We start from the raw sequence: 25,300 nt of genomic DNA on the forward strand, positions 1-25,300 counted from the left end.
GGTAATGACTGGATTTTTTTGTGGTGGTGGTGGGGAGAGCGAACTGGACCCAGAGATAGTGTGATGCAGGTTGAATGTGCCTCTGGATGAGGCAGAGGTCTATCATCCATCCAGATTTAAAGAATTTTATCTAAATTTGTCTCCCAGAAATTTGAGGCGGTGGGAGGGGAAACAGAACAGTAAAGCAACAGGGACCTCCAAGGAATAGTCTTTTCATTAATGTTGCAGGTGAACTTTGCTAATCAGGCCTTCCTTGTGTGAGTAAAGGTAGCAGATCTTGGTCATGGGAAAATTCTTTGCTAGATGGGTAGCCAATGTGATGTCCTCCGATTATTTTGGATTACAACCCCATCAGACCTAGCCAGCCTGGCCAGCAGCCAAAAGATTATGGGAGTTGTAGACCAACAACATACAACACTATATTTTATGGTTGTGGTTAAAACTCCACGTGCAGCCTAAGCACAGAAAAGCTGTGCCTCTATAATCCCCTTGTGTTTAAGGACTCTAGTGTGGAAATAAACAATATGGTTGGGAATTTGTTGTTTTATTATTTATTGCAATCTTAGCCCACCTTTCCCCCCCCCCCCAGGAGTGCAAGGTGATGCTCATGGTTCTCCCCCTCCTCATTTAATCCCCACAACAACCCTGTGAGGTAGATTAAACTGAGAGGCAGTGAGTTGCATGATCAAATAGGGATTTGAACCCTGGTCTCCCAGGTTACGCGTAGTCCCATGCTCTAACCACTACACCGCACTCCCCGAATACGTTTTTCAGTGTGAAGTGAGAGACAGAATGTCCCCGCTCCAGCCATTACGGGTATACACACAAGCCTGGCAGCTGAATCTTAGTATCATAACCGGCAATAAGATGCTGTCCTCCACTGTGAAGTTATTAAGTTGCAGGATGGGGCAGATAGCAGACTACTCTGTCCTCCAGTAGAAGGATAAAGCCAGTGGACTCTGGAGGACCAGCTAGGAGTGGGGTGCCTGAAGCGCTTGCCTCACGCTGCCTAATGGTAGAGCTGGCCTTGGAGGCTTGGTTGTGGGAGAAAAAGCCCAATCAGCCTTCATGAAAGTCTTACTCAAGCTTTTTAAAGGAACCATTTGTTTGCCACAAGGTGTCAGCAGTGTCCCAAAAAGAGGATAACTATACAATTATGGGAAGAGCCATGGGATGATAGTGGGGTGCTGGGGATTGGAATAAATAAGGCAAGGAGCTGGGGAGACTGGGTTTACTGGGAAAGACGAAGTGGGTGAAGTCCAGTAGATAAAATCCCTGGGTTTTCTGTAATCCTGCATACAGTGTAATTGCCCTGCTGAATTCTGCATGAATTGATCCAGAAGAACTGTTTGTTCTGGACTATTGCAGATTAGAATCCTCACTTTTGCTAATAGGGGTGTTTTTGGCATAGGTGCGGAGAGACCTTTGGAAAGGTAGCTAAAATGTGTTATGGTTGTAACCTGTGTTTAGATGAACTTGCACTGCAGGGGGGTTTGCATGCTGTGGGTGGGGGTTGAACCAAGGATGAATAAAAGACAGATAAGGAATTTACAGGTAGGTTTCTAGGCGATTCGCAAAAGGCTCCCGATTCCAAATTCTTTAACTATTTATTTGCATGATGCTCCTGTTGCCGCCCAGCTTGGATCAGGCTGTGCCCCACCAGTGGAAGACCAGTGCTATAAGATTTTGTTGTTGTTTAGTCGTTTAGTCGTGTCCGACTCTTTGTGACCCCATGGACCAGAGCACGCCAGGCACTCCTGTCTTCCACTGCCTCCCGCAGTTTGGTCAGACTCGTGTCGGTAGCTTTGAGAACACTGTCCAACCATCTTGTCCTCTGTCGTCTCCTTCACCCTGTGCCCTCCATCTTTCCCAACATCAGGATCTTTTCCAGGGAGTCTTCTCATGAGGTAGTATTATTATCCCCCATATTGCAAGTGGTGTGGGGAGGACTGAGGCCACGTACACACCATACATTTAAAGCACACACAAAAAGGAGAATACAGTACTGGGAACCATAGTTTTTTTTCAAAAGAGTATTGGGATCTATAGCTCTGGGGGTAAACTACAGTTCCCAATGTTCTTTGAATGAAAGCCATGTGCTTTAAATTTATGGAGTGTAGGCAGCCAAGCGTAGTTTGCCCTAACACCATGCATTCATTCATTCATTGCATTTATATACTGCCTTATTTCTGTTGTTGTTTGTTTGTTTGTTTGTTGTTGTTGTTGTTGTTGTGTACTGTACTGAGTTCATGGCAGGGGTGATATTCAAATGGTATGCTAGCACTCCCTTTGCCGCTATGCTGCATGAGCCCTAAAAAAGGCTGTTCTTTGTTTTTGTATTTACTGTACATGGGAGAGGCCATCTAATTTGATTTTCCCTTTCTATAAAAGGAGGGGAGAGGTTAGGTGTGAAAGAACCCTCTGTTCTGCAGAGATGGGCAGTGGAAATACGGCAGGAAGAGGAGGAGGAGACAGGTCTGCTGTAATGGGATCAGCCTGTAACAGTGGGGAGTGGCAGCCTAGCCAGACCTTCAGCAGGCACTTTTTAAGAAGCCCAAAGCTGGAAAAGAAACAGAAAATGCCAGTGAAAATAATCACGGGTTGTTGTTTTTTCCCCCTTAGTATGAAAGGGAAAGGATATAAATATGGGCAGGGGGGTGGGGTAGCGGGGAAGACTACCAAAAGGGGAGGTATTAGAAAAGTTCATAAAACAATGGGTAGTGGTAAAGTTAATAAAATAATAATGCAGGAGCTTCGAGACCAGCCAGTGGATTCAGAACAAGAGAAAGAAAGGTCTTCTTTAAATTATGCATATTTAACTGATGGAACTCACTGCCGCAGGATGTGAGGAGGACGTGCCACTAGCTTAGATAGAAGGAAGAGATTCACTACAGGGGGGGGGGGGATTTGAACTTGGTCATCCCTATCACACCGATCTCTCGGTCTGCCTCTGCAGAGAAGCTTATTTGGCAGCGGGTGTGGATGCAAAAGGGAAGGGGCTACTACTCCCTTATGCTTTCCTGACCTTGGGTGCGTTTTAGAAGCATCTGTTTATAGGCAAGGCAGATATTTGGACTATGCACGCACCCTGCATTCAAAGCACACACGCCCCAGAAGGAATCCTGGGAACTGTAGTTTGGATGTGGTGGGAATTGTAGCGCGGTGAGGGGTCCCCAGCCTTCTTGCGTGGGCTTTAAATGTGTGGTCTGATCCAGCCTTTCGCACACCTGGATGTGGCAGACGGAAGTTTCCTCTCAGTACTTCTGTCTCCACGGCGGCTGGGGGTCGGGGGCTTTCGCCGCCGGCTAAATCATTCCGGTGCTAAAGGCAGAGGGTCAGGACACGTAAAAAAAAAAAAAAAGGGGGGGGGGGGGAGGAGGAAAGCAGGGAAATGCCATCTCTGCGTCTAGCGTGTCCAGTTGGCTTACGGAACTCGCTGCCACGTGATTAAAGAGTAAAGCAAAATGCAAGGAGGGCTGGATCTCTCGACCGCGTGAGCTAAATGGAACCTCCAGGGCTAGGCGCAGCGTGTCTGCAAAATGCCTGTTCCTTTCAGCGCCGGGCGCGCATCGAGTCTGCAGGCCCTGCTGCAGTGCTGCAGAACCAGCGTATTGGACGCATCTGGCTGTACGCTTTGAGTAATGAGTAGCCGGGTTGAGAACCGTGAATCGTTTCTGTCTGATTCAGCGGGGGAAGGGGACCCTCCTTGCGGGTGCGGTGGTGTGTGTATCGTTGTGTACTTTTTGGCTCCCAGCAACAGCAATAACACAACGCCCACTCTCCCTCCGCCTTCCCGGGTCTTCTCCCCTCAACCTCGCCTGCCTCCTCCTCCTCGCCGCCTCCTCCTCCTCCTCTACTACCTCCCTGTCTCCGCCCACGGCCCACCCTCTCCCAACCTCCTGCCTGCCTGTGGGTGGGGTGGGGTGGGGGACTCGCCCCACCCCTCTTTCCTCCTGTCCCAGCCACGAGTCCGTCGCCTTGCCGTTTTTCCGTGACCAGACCAGAGCATCTTCTCCCAGCCTCGGTTGCTGCGACGTGCGTGCCCACCTACCTTCAGGCTTCCTTCCAGACGTGCACCCTGCACCCCGCTCTGGAAGTAAGTCGCTTCTTCAGGAAAGGAAAATCTTGGGTGCTGGAGGGAGGGAGGCGCGCTGCTGCGCTGGGGGCGAAGGGGTTCGAGCCAGAATTCCTGGGTTCTCTGTAGGAGAAAGGGAAGGATACAGTTAAGAGAGAGAGAGAGAGTTGGGGAGAGGAGGTTCCAGAGGGTTAAAACGGGGGGGGGGGCAATCAGGGAACCCGCCCGGACTCCTGGGTTCATTAGGAATGTCCGTGGGAAGTTAAGCCCAAGAAGCGCTGGGAGCCAGGATATTGGGGGGGGGGGAGTGGGTGGCTGGGAGCTTACTGGATTTCTTGAGGAATGGTGTGTATTCCTGCTTCTGCCAACTTGGGAAAAGGGCGTGTCCCCCGTGAGATTTCCTTATGATGCTGCTCTGTTTATGAACTTTGGTGTGGCTGGCTTGGAACTTATTGGGATTTGATTGGTACCTCTGCTTCCACCTCCTCGCTCCCTTAAAAATAGTAGCAATAATAGAAACAATGGAATGCCTTGTGAACATAATTTTGGCAGCTGTTTGTGTGTAGGGATGCCAGTGCAGGGCTAGTTGGCTGCGTGTGTTCTGGAAGGTGTGAATATCGGTATGAACAACAACAAGACTTTGAAGGTGCCAGAGGGCTCTGACAGTGAAACGCAATTCGCACCAGGAACACTTCAGGGACAAAATAAAATACTGTAAACAAGTAAAGCAAGAAGCCTGGCAAATAAATATACTCAAGTCCATGCAGAAGGGGAGGGTCAGTACCTCTGGTGGGGAATGTGCCGTGCTCCTTCTGGGGTAGTTTGTCCACCTTTGTTGCCAGAAGGCTTTTAGTCTATTATTAAGCAAGGGAAGATACCATAGACAACCATGGTTGTCTCTCTGGAACGCATGCAGGAAATTATCCCGGAGAAGTTGCAATCCCAAATACTCAAAAGCAAGCCCCATTGGTCACAGTGGGACTTGTTTCTGCACAAACAGTATCAGCTACGTCTCTATAATTCCCAGGTTTGTCCATGGGGTGCGGCCACAGTGGGAGTGTTTGCGTTTCTCAAGATGGAAGTCATGTTTAACAGCGTCTGTGTGCTGCACATGTCATGCATGATGTGCACAGCAGGATGGCTGATTTCCCTCGATTGATAGCTTGTGCCATTTTGGGGGGAATACATCATGTGTGATGTGCATTTGTGACAGTACTGCGTGCTTTGCAATGTGAGAGAGAGCATGCCTCGGAGTGTGCGATGGATTTTGGTAAAGGAGACTTCACAAAAGCCTGCAGGCTGTTTTAATACACAGTGACTTTTACTAGCCAGTGGGTGCTGCTGTTAGCTACTTGTGGCACGTACTGAAGACCTGTAGCTCCACTTACACGCTTTAGTGCAAAAGAAAACCGTCTGGACTGACAGATTTTGGAACTCACTTTCTAAAATATTAACCTTTGGTTTTCTTCCATTCTCCTCCAGTTGCATGGAAAGGTCCCTTTTTCAAATCCAGTGTCTTGTTTTGCTGATCAGTAAATCGTGTTTGGGAAGTTATAGGATGAAATGTTCAGAATGTCTCATGGCTGTTAAGGCTCTCTGGGAATCTATCCTTTTTTAAGTATTATCTCCCCCCCCCTATCCCATACCCTCTTGACCTCTTTCACCTCATTAGATGCCTTGTCCAGAGAATCCCAAACTCCCAACCTTGCCTTCCCATTATACTCTCATCCTGCTCACGGGATTTGAGTTTTTCTGGACAATCTGGTCATGATTTTCCTTGGGTGGGGTGGCACTTTGAGGGTGAAGGAGTCACCTCTCCTACAGCTCGACCATTTCCCAGCCTCCTTATTTGAAGTAGGCAGGATTGTGTGGGTGGGTGTGTTTGTCCTTCTGCCACATGTTTAGTTCCCTACCTTGGGCATTTCATCCTTGTATGCTCAAGGTTTCTAGCTAAGAGTTAGCTAATACTTTCTTGATAACGATCTGTGTCACTTAGCGGAACCGCAGAGCCATTTCTTCAGAGGGCCTTTATAGTAGCATTTAAGAGCTGTGTGAGGTTACATCATGCTTCATTGCATATAGATAATGGATCATGTGAAGTTTCGCCTTAAATCAGAGGGGAGGGGGTCTCAGGCATAGGGGTGAAATATGGCCCTCAAGCCTGGGCATAGCCAGGGTGAGCAGCTGCCCCCCAAATGAAGTAAATCAATAAAAATACTTAACTAACTGAGGTTCTGCCCCCCCAGCATAAATTCTGACCACGCCCATACCCTCAAGTCTTCTCAGTCTGGTCCTCAAGACTATCTTGAGGCCACACCTTTCTCCTCAGGCTGCACTCCACACCAGTCCTCCTCAAATGCTTTTTTTTTTTTGCCTCTCTGAGATGTCTTCTTGAGGTGTACTAGTCCCTTTTACTTGCTTGGACAGAGAAGCTAGAAATGTCTTGCTTTGCATGCTTGGAGTGTAGCCTAGTTTTCACATCCCTGAGCATCACATCACTGGGATGCGGCCCCAGGAAGCTTCTCCTTGCGACAGCGTGGCCCCCAGCTGAGAGAGGCTCCCCAACCCTGCTTGAAAACACTCCTCGTTTCATGGATTTTGAGGGCGGCCTTAAGTAACCTGCTGCCTCACATTTGCCACATGGAGATTATAATCCGGTTCTTGTTCTTGGAAGTGCCTCCAACAGCACTGGTCAGGTACTTTAGTATTTTTAGCTGCACAAATCAGCTGATGGGGGGACTCAGTGCGTGGTGGGCATGAGCTGCCTATGCCCACTCTTGGGGCACGGCCGCCAGCAACATGCAACCCCCAGAAACACTGCAAGAAGGTGATGCAGCCTTCAGCATAAAAAAGGTTAGCCACTCCCTGTTGTTGGTGTGATGATAATGTAAAGAGCTCTGGGCACCCTTCCCTGTACAAAGCCTAGAAAGCTGGAGTGGTGGGTTTTGATAATGTGAAGCAAATGCTCTTGGAATAATTTGGGACTGTGAATAGTCATTCAGTTCATATGCACTGAGGAATAATATGGAATCTGCAGCGTGAAGTGGCACTGTCCAAGAAATGTCCCCACCTCCTTGATTCTGCTATTATGTGCAAACTGGACCTGTGCATTACTGCTGGAAAACCGGGCAGGAAAGTGTCGCAGAAACTGGTTCTCTCTCTTAATTCCCTGCCCCCCATTCTGGTCTCTTCCCCCAAATAACTGGCATAGCTGCATTTGTCTGGGCAGGCTGGTTAGATTTTACTGGGCAACCCTACTTTTGTGGTGCGAGTTGCAAAACTGCTTTGATTACCCCTTTGCCCAATCAATGACCCAAATGCGAAGAGGGTGGGTAGCTCAGAAGAGGTTCTTGCAACATGCCAGTCAGGGTTTGAAACGCCTTTTTATTGTCGCTTCTCTCCTTCCACAGCTGCTTCCCTTCTCTTTCTGCCATTTCCCCCTTTTCCCTTACACCTCCTCACCCACCCTAACCAGCATCTTGGTGTGCCTACACAAAAGGGACTCTGGCTTCCAAAACACAAACAAGGAAAGGAAGTTGTAGCTGCTGATGGAAGGGGGCGGGCGGGGAGCTTTTAAAAGGTAGGGAAGGGAATTGTGACTTTTTGAGAGATGGCCCAGAAGGAAGACAGCGGAGATGGCTGTGAGCCCAGCCAGAGCATTCCCCCTCCCTTCCAGCTGGGAAGCAGCGCATGATTGAAACCAAATGTCCAACTTTGGGTAAAGCGGGATTTTCTCCTGGCCTTATATGGATAACAGTGTAAATGGCTCCCACCCACCCCCCCCCACCTCCAGGCAAATATCTCTGCCTGCTGGCCTTGCCTCAGCCCTTGCAGGAAATCCAGATGAGGAAGTGTCTTCCCCTGATGAAAGGCCAAGAGCAGCTCTGCCTTTGTCCAACAGACAGAGAGAGAATGTTGCTCCCAACGCCTCTAACCTAATTTTAACCCAGCTGAGATGCTTTTCCAGACCCTCCTCCCCTAGGAATTCCCATCTGCTCTCGCCCAGTTGTTTGGAAGTCACAGTTAGGACTGGCCACTTTTTGCGTTGCCAAAAAAGAGGAAATAAGAAGAAATGCATCGCTAAAAACGGGATAAACCTGGTGCAGGTTTGCATAAGATTTGCATATACTGGCTATTTACTGATTTGTACATCTGTTACTACATTGATATCCCAGCTTTTCTCCTAGGAGCTTAAGGCGGTGTGCATGGTTTCTCCCCCCCCCCTTTCCAATTACATCCTCTCCACAACCCTGTGAGGTAGGCTGGTCTGAGAAATGTCTTGCCCTAGTGGGAAACACTGTGGCCAGGCTGACCTCCTGTGTGTCCTCCTCAGTCTGCTGTCCAGATGCTCACTGTTGATTTTTTTTTAAGAAATGAATTTTTGCATTGCATTTATTCTATTTTTATACGTGTTTATTTACCGTATATACTTGAGTATAAGCCTAGTTTTTCAGCACACTTTTTGTGCTTTAAAAGCTGCCCTCGGCTTATACTCAAGTCAACCATTCCTTAAGAAGTGTATAAGAATGGTGGTTCTTTACTCTCCCCAGGCAGCTTGTTCCATTCCTGAACTGCTCACATAAATGCAAACTTTAGACCCCAGAAGGCAGAAAGCCTATCAGTTAAGGAAGTATTAAAACCCCACAGGTGCTCACTTTCCCTGGCTCCTGCTTAAACAGGACAGGATCCCAGCCTTCTCTGTATAACACAAGGGAACATTGCGCTGTGAGTTAAACCACAGAGCCCTAGGGCTTGCTGATCAGAAGAATGGCGGTTCGAAACCCTGCGACGGGGTGAGCTCCACAGCAGCAAAGGAGGAAGAGGAAGGAGCAGCCCAAAGGGCTGCTTTGGGCTGCTCGTTCCTCCTCTACCACAGTGGCAAAGGCGAACCGGCTTATACTTGAGTCAATAAGCTTTCCCACATTTTTGTAGGGAAATTAGGTGCCTCGGCTTATATTTGGGTCGACTTATACTCGAGTATATACGGTATATCTTTAAACCAGACAGAGAGGACGTCTTCTGTAAAGCAGGATACCTGGTTATGCCTGCATAACACTGCTCTTAGTGGTTAAGGACCACGTGGGATGCCCTTGGTGGCAAAGGCTGGGTTAGCCCCCCCCCCCACATCTATTTGATGCTAATTTATTATTTGTTTATGTTTATATATACTATTTATTTATGCTTATTTATTTTAAAACATTTATATGCCACCCTTTGCCATGGTAGATTTCAGGGTGATGTGCAAAACCTAAAAGCTGAGCAATTCAATAATAATAATAATAATAATTTAAAAAAAAAAACAGGCAAAAGAGCAGGAAACCAGGGGAGAAAACCTCAAAAGGGACTAATGCTAACATTTCAAATGTCTGGGTACATAATAATCTTTCTGCCTGGTGCCTAAAGGATACTTGTATTGATGCCAGGCCACTTTATAGCCTCTTTTTTTCTTCCAAGGGAGAAGGAAAATAAATTCTTATCCCTTAAAACATATCCCTATGGTAACGTTCTGTGTGTTTTGTTCCCATCTCACTAAGCTTATGTTTGATCCCTAAACTTTAGGAAGAACTTCTCCTAAGTCCTTCGTAGCTAGACTTAACTGAAACAGGCTGAGGTACTAAGTGGGATACTTACAGTATCTTCATATCCTGTGGCTGCATTAGCTTTTTTTCAAACAAATTCAGGAGATGCAACCGTGGCTCTCCCCATCGTCTTGTTTAGTCTTCAGGAGAACTTAACATTGAAGTAGTTTAAAAATAAATAAGAGTTATCTCGCTCTCTAACAACATGTCTGTGGTCTATAAAGATTCTGGTTTTTTTTTAAAAAACACACACACACACACCCTTTTCATTTTTATAATTTTAAGTGCAGTTTGCCATGCTTTCACATCAGCTTGTGTTTTTTTCAAAAGACATGCAAAGATTTATACACATCTGTTGTGAGCGTTTTTGTATGCCATTTTACCCAAACAGGCATTTCTTGGCATATTATTTTCACTGATACAAACAATTTCTGTGCATTTTTCTCTAATGCAATCTTTGTACACTTTCCTTTTTATATGGTTATTTTTGGAACGGCGTTGCAAAATTAAGAGAAACATGAATTTTGAAAGATAGCTGTGCACTGGTTTGTATATTTGCGTGGAGGAAGTGTGAATGCAGTGAAGCAATTGTATCCCCCCCATGCAAAAGTAAAATCACACACACACACACACACACACACACACCTTGCTCTCTAGTACGTATCTGACAGTTTTTCCAAAATAGTTCTGGGGGACTTGAAAAGGCAGTGGTTTTAAACCTGTCCTTCCTCTGAGAGAGTTCAGGATTGGGCATATGGCCCCCCTGCAACCTTTTATCCTTCACAACAACCCTGTGAGGTAGGTTAGACTGCAGGACTATGACTTGCCAAGTGTTACTTTAGTGTACAGTACTTCTTGGATGAGTGAGGATTTGAACCTGGGTCTCACTGATCTTAGGCCAGCATTTTAACTGTGGCACCACACCAGTCTATCTGCAGGGCAGTGCTGTTAGCGCAGTGGGCTCTGGAGTAGTCTTGGGACCCCCCAACAAACGCATTGCTGAAGACAAGCCCCTCTCCTAATAGCACACAATCACTAAGGGAGATTAGAAAGTCAGTTGAAAGCCAGATGGTGGGAAAGGCATGCTCTTTAACCATGCTGATTGGGAGTAGGAGAACAGGATGATTAACACTCTTATGTTATTTTGAGTGTGTGTGCTTGAAGTACTTTAAGTCAGTGGTGGAGCATCTCCTTTGCAGGTAGGAGGGTTCCAGGTTCAGTCCCTGGCATCTCCAGGTAGGACTGGGAGAACCCTGAAGAGCCTCTGCCAGTCAGTTGCATATTCAGTCAGTGAAATATTCAGCCAGAATGGACCCAAAGAAGTCAGCTTTGTATGCTGCCCATTTCTGAGTCCTCTCACTGGCAGCTTTTAACTGGATTTGGGGCAGGGGGGATTCTTCCACCTTATTTCCACATTTGCTTTTATGTTGGCCCTAACTGCTGCCGGCTTTGGTAGTTTTAAAGGTCTAAGTATTTTGTTACACGTTTTTTTATGGACTCTTTGCTAGCCGTCTTGGAACGGTTAGTACCCTAAAAGTGAAATACACCCAATTAATAAATTTGAGGTGGCTTCTGGATAGACCAGTGTGCGTATGAGAGAGAGAGAGAGAGAGGCTTGGCAAAGTGTCTGTGCCCAGCCTCTGCAAGCCTCGCCATGCCTGCGCACTGCTGACCCCGTTGCGATTGCTGCTAACTTTCAAACACGCCAGCAGAATTGGCACAGGCAGCACTATGATGGAAACGATAAGACCGTGCAGCAACAGCAACTACCTCTTTGAGGTACTTCCTGTTGCACTTCCTGTGTTAGTCCCCTTGCACTCTTCCCCCACATCTGCTTCCTCATTGCTCATGCGTTGCTAAACAGTTTTGTTGTCTGGGTAACAGCCATGCTGATAAACCCCCCAGCATTATTTTATACCACAAGCATTGCCTACCTCAACCTTATTGAGCTCACTTCTTTCTTGCCGTAGGCGAGTGGTGGTTCTGAGGCCTGCGATATCTGGCCAGGCATCTGATACCATCTGATGTTTTATTCTAAAGTTCCTCTAGGTGTTTTAGATGTTTTAACTTTGTATGGATAAATCTATTTTTTTTCTGACTGACGGTCGAATAAAGGATGATGATGATGATATCTCCTGAGAATGTTGGTGGATCACAATTTGTGTTTGGCATCATATATCCAGCTGCCATTGTTTATTTTGATAAGACTCTAGGCACCTATTTAAAGATGTTCATCTCTTATTAATATTTATTCCATGGCAAGAGCAAAACTGTTGCTCTCTGCTTTGTGGGGGTGACCTCGGTTTCTGTCATGAGAGAGAGGCAGTAACACTGTTAGGAACATACATGTCAGATTGGGTAACAGGAAGAGACAGGTATGTATTCCAGTTATATCCTATCCTTACTCCAAGGAGCTCAGGAATGGTGCACATGGTCCTCTCGCCAGGTTTTTTATTTTTATTAGACCATTGTGGGCCCAAGTTTACTCAGTGAGTGGGGACTTGAACCCGAGTCTCCCCAGACCTAGTCTGCACTCTAACCACTACACCACACTGGATTTCCGAGAGACAGCAACATCAAAGGCAGAGATGGGGAGCCAGTTGCCCTCCAGATGTTGTAGGGATCCAGTCAGGGATGGAAGTAATGGGAGCCATACCCAGCAACATCTGGAGGGCCACAGGTCCCCCAACCCTGAACTAATGTGAATCAGTGAGTGTAATGAGATACTTTCCAGATCATCACCCTGACTACTGGGCCATGAACTGCTCCATCGTAACCTTGCATTGTGTGTTTTGCATTCTTTCCCCTAGATCTTTGCACGATGCCAGTAACCCGCTCAAAGTCCGTGGGAAACACCTCCGCCTTGACTTCTCAGCTGGGCATTGTCCGTCTGCTGGAGGTCGTCTTCACGTGTGTCACCTTCAGCCTGGTGGTCCACATCGACAGGTGGTATGGTCGCAATGGTGACTGGTGCATGTTCTCGTGGTGCACTTGCTTCGCCGTCACTATTGTCATCTTGGTGGTGGAGTTTGCCGGCCTCCAGCACCGCATGCCAGTTTCCTGGAAGAACTTCCCTATCACGTTCGCCATGTATGCCACCCTGATGTGCCTCTCAGCTTCCATCATCTACCCGGTCACCTTCATTCAGAACCAAAATCCCCCCCGCAGAGAACGTCCGTACCTCATTTCTGCCACGGTGTTCTCATGCCTCTCCTTCTTGGCATACTCCACAGAGGTCGGCATAACCAAAGCGAAACCAGGAGAAGTCACCGGCTACATGGCCACTGTCCCTGGGCTGCTCAAGGTGGTGGAGACCTTTATTGCCTGCATCATCTTCGTCTTCATCAGCTCTCCGGTTTCCTACGACAGAGAAGGAGCTCTCCAGTGGTGCATGGCTGTCTACTGCATCTGTTTCATCCTCTCACTGTTGGTCATCATCCTCTGCATTGGCGAATGCACTGGCTGGCTGCCATGTCCGTTCAACAAGTTCCTCAGTGGCTATACGCTCTTGGCTGTGCTCATGTACGCGACAGCCACCATCATCTGGCCCATCTATCAGTTCGACAGGAAGCATGGTGGCCAGTCATCTCGACCCTATGGTTGCAGTTCAACCACAATGTGTGTCTGGGACAAGCTTGTTGCTATAGCTGTCCTGACAGCCATCAATCTCCTGGTTTACGTGGCTGACCTGGTGTATTCCGCACGGCTGATATTCATCCAAGGGTAGAGAACAGCTGGTGGCAACGAGAGTCAGGACAGAGAAGGTCAAGAAGGAGGGAGGATGTAAAGAGATGAGGAAGGGGAGCAGAAGGGGAAAGGAAAGGCACCTTTTAAGCATTGCCTTCCCGTCTTTTTCCATGCTCTCACCCTCTTCTTTTTGCTTTTGTCTCTTCCACTCTTCCATTTTTCTTTCTTTCCATTAATCTTTTCTCATTTTTACATTCCTCCTTCCCAGTTAAACTCTTTTGGTTTCACCTTGTGCTCGTCACTTGTTGCACGCTCGATCTTTTCTCCAGCCCGCCCCCCCCTGCTGTTTGCACAAGTGTGTCTGTTTCAAAACCTCGCCCGCTTCCCATGCTCATTCTGCCCCCTTCATTCCTTGCCCTTTGCACGAGCATCGTTTCTTTTTTGCATGCTTTTCCTTTGCCACTCCCTGTACATTCGCAAGGCGTGGCTAGTTAAGAGCTCCAACATTCAGGGTTTTGAGGGTGGTGCTGTTTGTTTTCTAATGGTGGTACTGGAGGTGCACATCCCTGTGGGGGGGGGAGAAGTACACTGGGGGCATTATCCTAGATTGAAGGAGATTGCCAGAGTATTCCCATGTTGATCCCCGGCCAGATGTTTTTATATGAACACAAGACCTTCCTGCGTTCTTCTTGTACAGTTCATAGGCACATCTTTCTCTTCCATTGCATGCATGCTCCTTCACCAGCCACGAAATCTGCCACCTTCATGACTGCTCTGTCCAGGCTGCCAGCTTGCATTTTTGATAGTTGCATGGGTGTGTGTGCGTGTTTGTAGGGAGAGAGGACCCTGGCTTACTCAAATGCGTATAACTAGCATCTTCTTTTCAAAGGGCAAGGGGATCCTGGTTGGGGCTGAGAGGGCATTAAATGTGCCGGAGCCTTGAGAGAACATACCTCTCTGCTTGCAGACAGGAAGGGTTGAGAGAGCTCTCCTTTAATTAACACATTTGCCTGGCAGTTTAAAAAAGAAAAGTTTTTGATGACGAGCCTTAAAGGCATCGGGTGCATTGTCTCACTTTGCAAGATGTGACTTGGGGGCTGTTGGCTGCCAATGAACACAGATGCCTGAAAGGTAGTTGAGATGTGCTTGCAGAGGTCTCTGAAACAAAGGGGCAATTTGCTGCATGTGTCTTATGTTAGAACGCACAGGAGCTGCATGCACAGAAGCAGGGCTGCATGGCTAGTTCTCCAAAAGTTGCCTCTGCCACCTCCATGGAGAGTTTATTCTATGGTTTATTCTTATTGATGTCTGGGGAGTAAAGACGCCTCTGCCTGCTTGGTGAAAGATTAAAGGCAATGTGCTTGCTTCTGGTTAATGGTTTTTGGTGACAGAAAGGCACACCGTTCTCAAAAGTGCTTGTGTGCGAGCTGTTGACCATCGCAATGCCTTGTATCCCTAAAGGGGACTTCACTCTTCTGCATTCAGAAGTTGCTTCTAGTTGCTTTTAGTAAAATAAGCAGTATTTTCTTGGAGGTTGAAATGACTCTATTTGGGGGGCTTAAAGCCAACGATTTGGTATCCCGAAAAAGAGCATCTACATTGTAAAAGCGCCTTTAATTATTCACCTAAGGATTAAAAATCCTTGCCTGCAATGTTCTTAAAGGCAAAACATTACACTTAGGGCAATATTGTTCCTGAAAAATAAGCTTGCTTAATTATTATTTTTTTACACTTCTTTGAAAACTGCCTGCTATTGAGTGCCTAATAATCTGCTTTAAGTGTTCTTGCTGAGAAAAAAAATAGCAAGATATTCTTATGGGGGGTGTGGATAGAAAAATTGAACATATGTGTTCAGTGGAATGTTAAATGTGTTATTTTGCCTCTGTTTTGGTTGCTGAACCAGTATTTAAAAAGAGAATATATACAGGGGACACATCCTGCAGCCTAAAAAGACAACAATGTTCTCTTCCCTTCTGCTCAGCACTAGAGTTTAGTTTCATGTACTTAAAAGAAATGAATTTACAATATTATTTTCATAATTTGCCTTTTTTATACTTCTAGATGTCATATAGCATAGAGACAGAAATACAGTATAGGCTCTCCCTGCTCCATTTCACCCTGACTGCGGTGCTGTTGTTTGTGAATGTGTGGTTGTTGTTTTTTAAAAAAAATTGCAAGTAAATATATGTGTATAAAATAAAGGAGCAATGGTATAATAAACGGTGGCGATTCCCCTTTCTTTTGTGTCTTCAAAGAAGCTCACAATACATTCAGACATTTAGAGTTGGAGCACCTGAGGGGGCAACCACCACCACCACCAGGTGGAACTGTCTTCAGAATTACATGGTGAAGCTTGTAGAGTGTTTGAACGGGCACCTTGGAGACCTGGGTTCAAATCCTCCCTCGGCCATGAAGTTCACTGGGAAACCTTGGACCAGTCACTCCCTCTCAGCCGAATCCCTCACAGGATTGCCTTACATGGTTCTCCTCCCCTTTTCAACTTCACAACAACCCTGTGAGGCAGGCTAAGCTAAGAGATTTCATCTGGTGTGGATTTTCCTAAACCCACCACCTTTACAAATATTGGCTCCCAGTACATTTCTGAGCACAATTCAAAGTGTTGGTGCTGACCTTTAAAGTCCTAAACGGCCTCGGCCTAATATAGCTGAAGGAGCATCTCCACCCCCATCGTTCAAAAACAAAATAAAACAAAACAAAACAAAACAGGTTGGGGCTCCTGCTCTGAGCAGAGTGATCTTCTGTCATTCTTCACCTGCAGTTACGTGTAGGAGCAGTGCTGGCATCTGGTAATATTGCTTGGACAGAAAACTGGCCTACCTTGGGCCTTGCCCTACCCACCCCCCTGGCCTGGCACGGCACTCTGTACCACAACAGGTGGCTGGATCTGAGCAACCTTTCAGTTTCCCACAATTCCCCAGACCTAGCATTGCTCCTAAGGCATTGTGGGGAATTAAATAAATGTCCCAGACACCCAGCACAGCAGGAAGTGCTGCCACTGTAGCCAGATAAATCTGCCAGGATCCACTGACAGAGAAGGAGTCCATCAGAGGACTGCCTGGAAATGCTGTGTGTGTGTGTGTGTGTGTGTGTGTGTGAGAGAGAGAGAGAGAGAGAGAGAGAGAGAGAGAGAGAGAGAGAGAGCCAGGCTCTGAAAGTTACAGAGAAGGGGAATTTAGGTGAGTACATCTCAGTCCTTCAACCTAGTAACATGGCAGGGTTCACCTGTCAAGCATACTTTCTGGAATACGCTTTGCACATTCAATAGAAACAAGGGGTAAAGCAAGGGGGTGGGGAACCTGTAGCCCGACAGGTGTTGATGGACTACAACTCCCATCATCCATGACCATCAGTCATGCTAGCTGGGGCTGAGGGGAGATGGAGCACAGCAGCATCTAGAGCAGGGCGGCCCAACTTTTCATGCACTGCCTTGTTCCGTGGGGGGGGGGGGGAAGCACGAAGCCAAAATTTGATGTCCCCCCCCAATGCTGCTTTCACAAAGCTGGCTAAGTGAGGCACCAGGCTTTGGGAAGGAGGCGCAAGGCTCCAGCAGGGTCCTACAGCACCTCCGATCTCCCCAAAGCTAGGAAAGCACACCTTCACAAAGCCCAGCGCCTCGCTTATCCAGTTCCGGGAAGGTAGCACGAGGAGTGGAAGGGGGGCCATCAAATGTTGCTGAGGGCCACCAAAAAAATCTGCAACATGCGGGCCCCTGACCATGTGTTGTACTGCCCTGATCCAGATGGCAACAGTTTCCCCATCCCCTTGTGAAATCCACCTGCTTGTGGGTTTCCAACACACACCTGGGTGTCCACTGTGAGGACAGGATGTTGGACTGGATGGGCCATTGGCCTGATCCTGCAGGTCTCTTCTGCGCTAAGCTACTTTAGCCTGTGAGCAGGGGTGGAACTGCATGCTTGAATGTGACTCCTTTTCATCGCGAAAACCCCTCTGGTCTCTGATAATTCTGTTTTCCTATAGGCATGGAGTTCTTCCCCCAACTTGGGAGACTATTCAAACTTGCAACTTTGGGCCTGAATCAGAAAGTGGTAAGGTCCATACACAGCTTTACCACTTGATTCTGGTGATGGTATGAACAGGCCTTACAAACGTGCATCCCTTGTTTAGGGAATAGGACAGCAGTTTTCTTCTATGCTGGGTCACAGTCTGGCTGGCTAACCTTGCGAACGGAGCAGGGTGAAGGGAAAAGGAACAATCTTGCTTGCGAGTGGGAAGCGAAAAGCCTCTGGAGCTTGAGGTTAGGGCTGAGTTGGGAGAGAGAGAACGAGCAGAACACAGTTTCACCCGATGGAAATTATCACTCACTCGCTGAGGAGTTTCCGCTTTGGAAAGCTGACTGAACGCAGCTGTTGTTCAAGGGATGTGCTGGGAACATGGACAAAGTTAGCTGAGTGGCGGTGAAGAAAGGTACTGGCACGGTGGGCGTGTAGTTAATTGTGCAAAACCACTTTCACACATCTGGATCAAACTGTGCCTGTCCAATGTGCGGCCCTGCCTGCACTGCCTGTGTACCGCACCCAGGCACTGGAGGAAACCCCTAATTTTGGTGACTCTGGGCCAAAACTGCACATGCACACTCCCATCTCCTTGGTACTACGGTAGGTCCGAGAGCCTTGTATGGGGCCGCCCACAAACTGGAGGCAGCTATGTTGAGCAAGGCGGGATCTCTGGGTGAATGTCCGCCTCCGCCTCCCCCGAGGATTGTGCGAAGGATTCCTGCGTCTGCAGCTGCTTCCACTCCAGTGGCAAGTTCTGGCTGTGCCTCAGCCTTGGGATGAGGTCATTGTGATATATGTGTGTGTGTGTGTTTTGTGTGTATATCTGGCAGGAATGTGTTTTCCCAATATTGTGGCTCGCCTTGAAGCCAAATCCACGCCCAGGCTGAGAGCAGGATCCGGGTCTATGGGTGTGGGTGGGAGAGAGAGAGAGGGGGAGACTCCTCATCGTTCCCACTGTGGAATAATACATAAGGAGTCTTCTATGTTTAGCCCTTGAACTCTGGCTGGCTGGGTGTGTCCAGCAGCTATTATTAGGTATTACCTCCTATTCACCGTTTCCAGCTCATTCTCGATACTTATTTAGAATATTTATAGACTGCCATTAAGAAAACAACCCCAAAACAAATAGTTTTTAAAGCAGAGTAAAATTGGGCAAGAACAACAACAACAAAAGCCCTCCTGAAACAGCTTAAGGTTTTCCCTAGAGTAGGGGTGTCTAATGTGTTTCAGCAGGAGGGCAGCATTCCCTGCCTTCATTAAGCATATTTAGGCGCCAGGCAAAAAACATTTCTCTAATTCCAGACCTTTGGCTAATTAAACAATCTATGGCCCTTTTAATGGGGAGATGGAGGCAGTGCTTTCCTTTTTTTAATATAGAAGAAAAGGTGAAGGTACTCACCATGAAGTTGCTACAGTAAGCGCCACACTTTTAATATGGGGGGGGGGGCATGGGCGCAACCAGAATTTTTATTAGGCAGGGCAGGCCTTTTGTTGGGGGGGGGGGGTAGAACCACAGTTTGCTATGTATTTTTATTGATTTGGGGGGGGGAGCTGCTCCTCCCTGGCTACGTCCATGGGGGGAGGTGCTGGTACCGCGTACCCTTGAGTACCCCCAGAAAAAAACAAACACTGGGTGGGAATATTGTTTTTGCTTGTTACTATGGTATGTATTTTTGTGTTTTTATGTTGTAAACCACCCTGTGATCCTTGGATGAAGGTAGGTATAAAAATCAAACAAATGAACAACAAAAACCGAAACCCTCTGAGGGGCACATGCCACCAGTGGCCATGGCCAAAGCAAAATGGGTATGGCCGCATTACCCCCACCCCATATTAAAAGTGTGGTGTAGTGGTTAAGAGCGGCAGACTCGTAATCTGGGGAACCGGGTTCGCGTCCCCGCTCCTCCACATGCAGCTGCTGGGTGACCTTGGGCTAGTCACACTTCTTTGAAGTCTCTCAGCCCCACTCACCCCACAGAGTGTTTGTTGTGGGGGAGGAAGGGAAAGGAGAATGTTAGCCGCTTTGAGACTCCTTCGGGTAGTGAAAAGCGGGATATCAAATCCAAACTCTTCTTCTTCTTCTTCTTCTTCTTTCTTTCTTTCTTTCACCGGAGCAGTTATACACATACAGATTTTGTTATTAGGCAGCTGGGACTGATGGGAATACTAGTTCAAAATGTCTGGAGGGCACCCAGTTAGGGAAGGCCATTGCCTTTCTGCCTACTTTTGAGAGCCCACATGCATCTTTCCAGCTGAAGTCAGAAACAGAATGCTGGTCGAGAGTTCTTTGGTGCATCTAGACTACAGTTGCATGGACACCGTACATTTTTTAAAAGTACACACGTACCCCCAGAATCCTGGGAACTGTAGCTTAGTATAATTCACAGCACCCTTAACAAACTTGCTGGGTTTGTTTTGGGTGGGGAAAATGTGCTTTAAATGTATGGCTGTGAACAACTAGACATTCTATGTGGGTGTAATCCTGCCCATTTTTGGGTGATCCCACCCCCTTCTGTTTCAGCCCGCCCACCTCTGGCATGCAGACCTTGAAAGAGTAGCCATGAGGGAAGGAGGCCCTTGGGGTGAACAGTGTTCCCCCCACCTTCAGATCTAGAGCCAGAGATACTGTACATGGGATACTTTTTCGACCATTAATTTTATGAGCTGATCACTATCTTTTAGTCTTGCCTATGTCATAGAGTTATGACAGAGGTGGTGAGAAGAGAACAAAATCACTTGCCCCGAGTTTGTCCTTGAAGGAAGGGCAGGAGAAAATGGTACTTTAGATTAGAATAATGTTCTAACCTAGAACAACTCTGATCTGGTAGATTGAGAACGTCCACCATCAAGCTTGCTCTCTGACCTCCTTAAGGACTCCTATAAATCTAGATGGTACCAACTCCTAGAAAATAAAATCAGATCGATAGGCATCGAGCTGGAGCCCTTGTACAATTCAAGCAAGCAACATATCTTTCACAATGTCCTAATTAGACTAAAGGATGTTGAGAGACAAAATATTGTGGCAGCAGTAAATAAAATTTGCTCTCCCACATTCTATGATTTAAATATCCTAGATAGTAGGGTCAACTATGTTACTAAACTAATAATACCAGCCCAACGTAGGGCATTTATGTTGGCCCGATAAATATCTTTCCCTCGGCATTTGTCAGGGGTAGATATCAGAATATTCCCAGAAACAAGAGATACTGCAGATGTTCCCTGAATGTCCCGGACACTGTAGAGCATATTCTCTTTTATTGCCCACTACACAGTACGCTGCGTGAACATGTGTTGTCCCCCCTTTTGCATGGCAGCAGGGTGGAAGTGTTGGATTCTGTCTCTCTGACATTGACCAAGGGGTGACTGCGGGGATAGCCGAGTTTTTGGCAGCAGTGCTTCAAGGAGTACTTTAACAGGACAAAATTCTAGATTTTACTAATACACACATACAATCAGCCTATGAGTTTAATTGTTGTTTCTTTGTGTATATATATTTTAAAGTTCCTGTGTGTGATTCTTTCTCTCGCAGTTTTACATGTAAATGCCTAATAAAGGTTTGATAAGTGAAAAGTGAACAACTCTGATTATTATTACTATTATTTGTAACCTTCAAACCTAGCTCTCCTCCTGAAGCAAACCAGCATCTCCACCTTTGCTAAATCAAGGACTTGCAAGACAGTGTTCCTCAACATTTTTTGAGGACAAGCCAGTTCTCATGCATAGACTCGTTTTCATGCAGAAGAGATTTTGACTTCCCAAATTCCATTAATGGAGAAGGGGAGGATTCAGCAACATGGGCACAGCCTCAAATAGTGTGGTCCAGTTTGCACCTGTGATCTATGGCAGGAATGGGGAACCTTCGGTCTCCCACTTGTTCCTGAACTACAGCTCCCATCAGCCCTAGCAGGCATGGCCAATGGTCAGGGATGGTGGAGATTGCAGTTTAGTAACATCTGGAGGGCCAAAGGTCTCTTGCACCTGATGTAGGGCTATACCAGGCATAGGCAACCTTCGGCTCTCCAGATGTTTCGGACTACAATTCCCATCATCCCTGACCACTGGTCCTGTTAGCTAGGGATCATGGGAGTTGTAGGCCAAAACATCTGGAGAGCCGAAGGTTGCCTATGCCTGGGCTATACACTTTAATAGATCTAATTTATAGCATTACTTACAGGTTAAAATGTGTCCTTCCACTAAACCAGCGTTTCCCAAACTTGGATCTCTAGCTGTTTTTGGATCATAGTTCCCATCGTCCCTTCCCACTGGTCTTGCTAGCTAGGGATGATGGGAGTTGTAGTCCATAAACAGCTGGAGACCCAAATTTGGGAAACGCTGCACTAAATTGTGGAACAGGCGGCAAATGCTTGGGGGTAGGGCTAGTCTACTCATGGTCTCTGGGCCGAGCCTGGCTCCCATGTCTCCAGCTCAAGAAAAGAAGAACGAGATGAACTGATGCAATAGGGACAAGGCGGCAATTTGGAAGAGAGCATGTGTGTACATACGTCCAGTGAGTCCTTAGCTCTCGTCTACAAAGTGACCCATCACCAAAGCTAAACAAGGCCTGAGAGCAGGGATAGGCAACTAGTACAAGCCTATGAGTTCTATCCAGCCCCAAAGTAGTTCTAGCTAGCCAACCCATGCAATGGGTGAAAACAAAATAAAAAATAAAAAAAATCCTTCCAGTAGCACCTTAGAGACCAACTAAGTTTATTCTTGGTATGAGCTTTCGTGTGCATGCACACTTCTTTAGATACATGGATACACATGCAATGGGTGGAGAGTGACGTGACCTGCCAGCATTTAAGCAACATGTTGTAACGTTTTTGCTTGCAATGAGGAAAAGGCATATACCATCCGTCCTTATTTCCCAGGGCAACTCCCAACTCTCTGGACTTAGTCCTGTCTTTGGTTATTTACTACCTGTAGTTTCGCCTCCTGGGTACATCTTCCTCAAATGCTTGAGTCAGCCGTGTTCTCATTCTTCAGCAAGTTTAGGGAATGTGTGGCCCTGCAGATCTTGTTTGACTTCAGCTGCCAACAGCACCAGGGTCAGGGATGCTTGGAGTTATATTTTGCCAGTATCTGCAAGGTTCTTTAGCTAGGTCTATAGACGTTAATTATGAATTATGGTGCTGGAGGAGACTCTTGAGAGTCCCATGGACTGCAAGAAGATCAAACCTATCCATTCTTAAAGAAATCAGCCCTGAGTGCTCACTAGAAGGACAGATCCTGAAGTTGAGGCTCCAGTACTTTGGCCACCTCATGAGAAGAGAAGACCCCCTAGAAAAGACCCTGATGTTGGGAAAGATGGAGGGCACAAGGAGAAGGGGACGACAGAGGATGAGATGGTTGAACAGTGTTCTCGAAGCTACTAACATGAGTTTGGCCAAACTGCGAGAGGCAGTGAAGGATAGGCGTGCCTGGCGTGATTTGGTCCATGGGGTCACGAAGAGTCGGACACGACTGAACGACTGAACAACAACAACATAGACGTTAAAACCCCTGAGGGCCGAACTTGGTGTGATGTTCCTTGCAGTGCCCTTGCTTCTTCTCCATCTGTCAAATGTTGGCGGGTACGAAGATTATTTATAAAAGATTTTTTTAGGAAGTAGAGAGCCCACAGTATAAGCTTCTCTTTGTGGTTTTGCATGTGATGCCTGAGCATGTGACTCATAGAATCAGAGAACTATAGAGTTGGAAGGGACACCGAGGTTCATCTAGTCCAACCCCTACAATGCAGGAATCTCGACATACAGTCCCCCATCAATGCAACACCCCCACCCCCACCCCCACGCCAACTCAGCCAAATGACCAAATTTGTACGAAGTAGTTGTTGATTTGTGTTATTTATTTATCTTGCATGCATTTTTTTAAAAAAATGTGTGTAATACAGTATACCGATACCGCACAGGCCGCCCTGTACAACGTGTCATATTTCCTGTTTCTGATTCTATCCGTTCTTTTAATCTGAAAAATAAACTAGTGATGTAAAGGGGTGGGGGAGATGTTTTGACTGACTAGTCTTTACTACACCCGTTTAAGACTCGATATATAAAATTGGGGCTATGGTACTTATTTTTCTTCCCTCTCCCCCACCCTGCAATATTGATTTATGTGAAATGTAATGAAAATGCAGGAGTTATTTTCTCCGGGTGCTTCAAGGTGGAGCTTAATATTGTAAATGGGTTCGGAAGTTGCAAGAAAGGTGTTAGTAACAGGGTTTACTTTTTCCATATTATTATTATTATTTTAAACCGTACTTGGATTTTTCCTGGAAAGAGTAAACCTGGATGAGCTGGGGGAGGGGGAAATATGGGCTGCCACTTTTATACCAACAGTGTCACGCGGATACGGTAAAATAAAATGCATATGTACGTCTCACAATGGAAGCTCCCCTCTGGATGCGTCCCCTGCTTCCCCCAGGCTGTAACAATAAATTAGCCGACTAGGAACTAGGGAGTAAACTTCAAGTAGACAGGAGTGTCTCCATATTTCTTTGTTTCTTGCAGCTCTTTGCTCTCTGCAATAATTTTTAAATCGCTTCCTCCTTTCCAGGCTCTTGCCTTGTTCTGTAAATATGGCTTAATAGGATTGCTTTTCGATCCCTGGAGAGAGGGGTGAGGATGGTCCGGCAATGAGCTAAGAGGGTGGTTCCCTCCTTCTCTGCGATGAATCATTCAGAAGTCATTTCCGAGAGAGCTGCTAATGGATTGAGAAACAGAAGAGAGAGAAAACCCTTTATGACCAGAAGTCTAGCTTGGGTTTAGGGAGCCACTACAATAGGGACAGATGTCTGCACAAGTCTGCACAGGGGTGAGCCTAAAGTAGATTGTGGTAGACCGCTGGCCTATTTCTGCTGAACCACAGAGTGTCTGTTGGTTATCGGGGATTCCTGCAAAGAATGCCAGATGGGTGTACTTTGGTCTGACCCTGTGGGGGCAGGTCTATATATTTCTAGGCAAGACAAGAGGATCTCTTAACCCTGATTAGTTGTGCCTGAACTCCGAAGAGGTCTTGAGATTTGTAAAGGCTCCTTGATTTGTATGTTTCTTTTCGTTTTCCTCACTTACTTTTTTATTCCTTTGCATATTTAAAACACACGGGTGGACCAGGGGGAATTATCATTAAGGAAGCAGGCAATGCAAGACTGTGGTCAGTCAGCCCAACCTTAAATTAGGAGTAAGAAATAAAACCACCAGGAAGGTAAAGAGAGAAGCATTGTGTACTAAATGAATACAATGCGTGTCTGATTTGCCAGAGGGCAAAAGTAAACATTACACAAAGATGCAGGTAAGATTTCCGCTATTTAACCAGAACAGGTTACTTCTATAGAAGCAGCTAGGATTGCAAGTGTGGAAGGGGGAGGCACTTCACCCTTTCCCAAACTTCCTTGTACTGCCCCCAGGTGATTTAAAAAAAACAAAACAAAACGAGAAACTGACCACATTTTTTAACTTCACAAAATGGTTTCTTAGATGAGAAGCCATTTGGACCACCCTCCCACAATAGGCCTTTCCTGCTTAAAAACACCAATAGGGGTTTGATGTTACAAACATATCTGTGTAATCTCTACTCTGACTTTTTAAAAATGTCTTGTTGGTTCTGCTTCAAGCTGGAGCCATCTACTCCAGGGTAAAATGAACAGTTGTGTATTATGAATCAGTTCCCACACTACAACCCACAGGCCCTTGCAGAGCCAGGCAGAGGCCCGGGCCAGGTAGATAATGTGCCCCCCCTTTTTTTACCCTGGGGATCTCCGAAGTCTTATAAATAAGTAAATATATAAATAATAGTGCTTTTTAAAAATACATAGGGGAAAGGATTATTTTAAGTATTTACATTTAAATAATGGTGAGCGATTGTGAATCGAAGGTCCGGGCCAAGTGGCCCATATGGACCCCCCCCCCCGTTTGGGCCTGACA

The 25,300-nt window shown here is 46.7% G+C and overlaps 1 protein-coding gene across 1 annotated transcript; it reads left to right on the forward strand.

Moving 5' to 3' along the window:
- The first annotated feature begins 3,915 nt into the window (after nucleotides 1-3,915).
- Nucleotides 3,916-14,367, forward strand: MYADM (myeloid associated differentiation marker). The gene is made up of 2 exons (XM_033169601.1): nucleotides 3,916-4,096; nucleotides 12,465-14,367. Exon 2 carries the CDS (start codon nucleotides 12,476-12,478, stop codon nucleotides 13,379-13,381), a length of 906 nt encoding a protein of 301 aa, XP_033025492.1. The 5' UTR covers nucleotides 3,916-4,096; nucleotides 12,465-12,475; the 3' UTR covers nucleotides 13,382-14,367.
- The last annotated feature ends 10,933 nt before the right edge of the window (nucleotides 14,368-25,300 follow it).

This window comes from Lacerta agilis, chromosome 14 (assembly GCF_009819535.1).
Source record: "Lacerta agilis isolate rLacAgi1 chromosome 14, rLacAgi1.pri, whole genome shotgun sequence".
NCBI lineage: Eukaryota > Metazoa > Chordata > Lepidosauria > Squamata > Lacertidae > Lacerta > Lacerta agilis.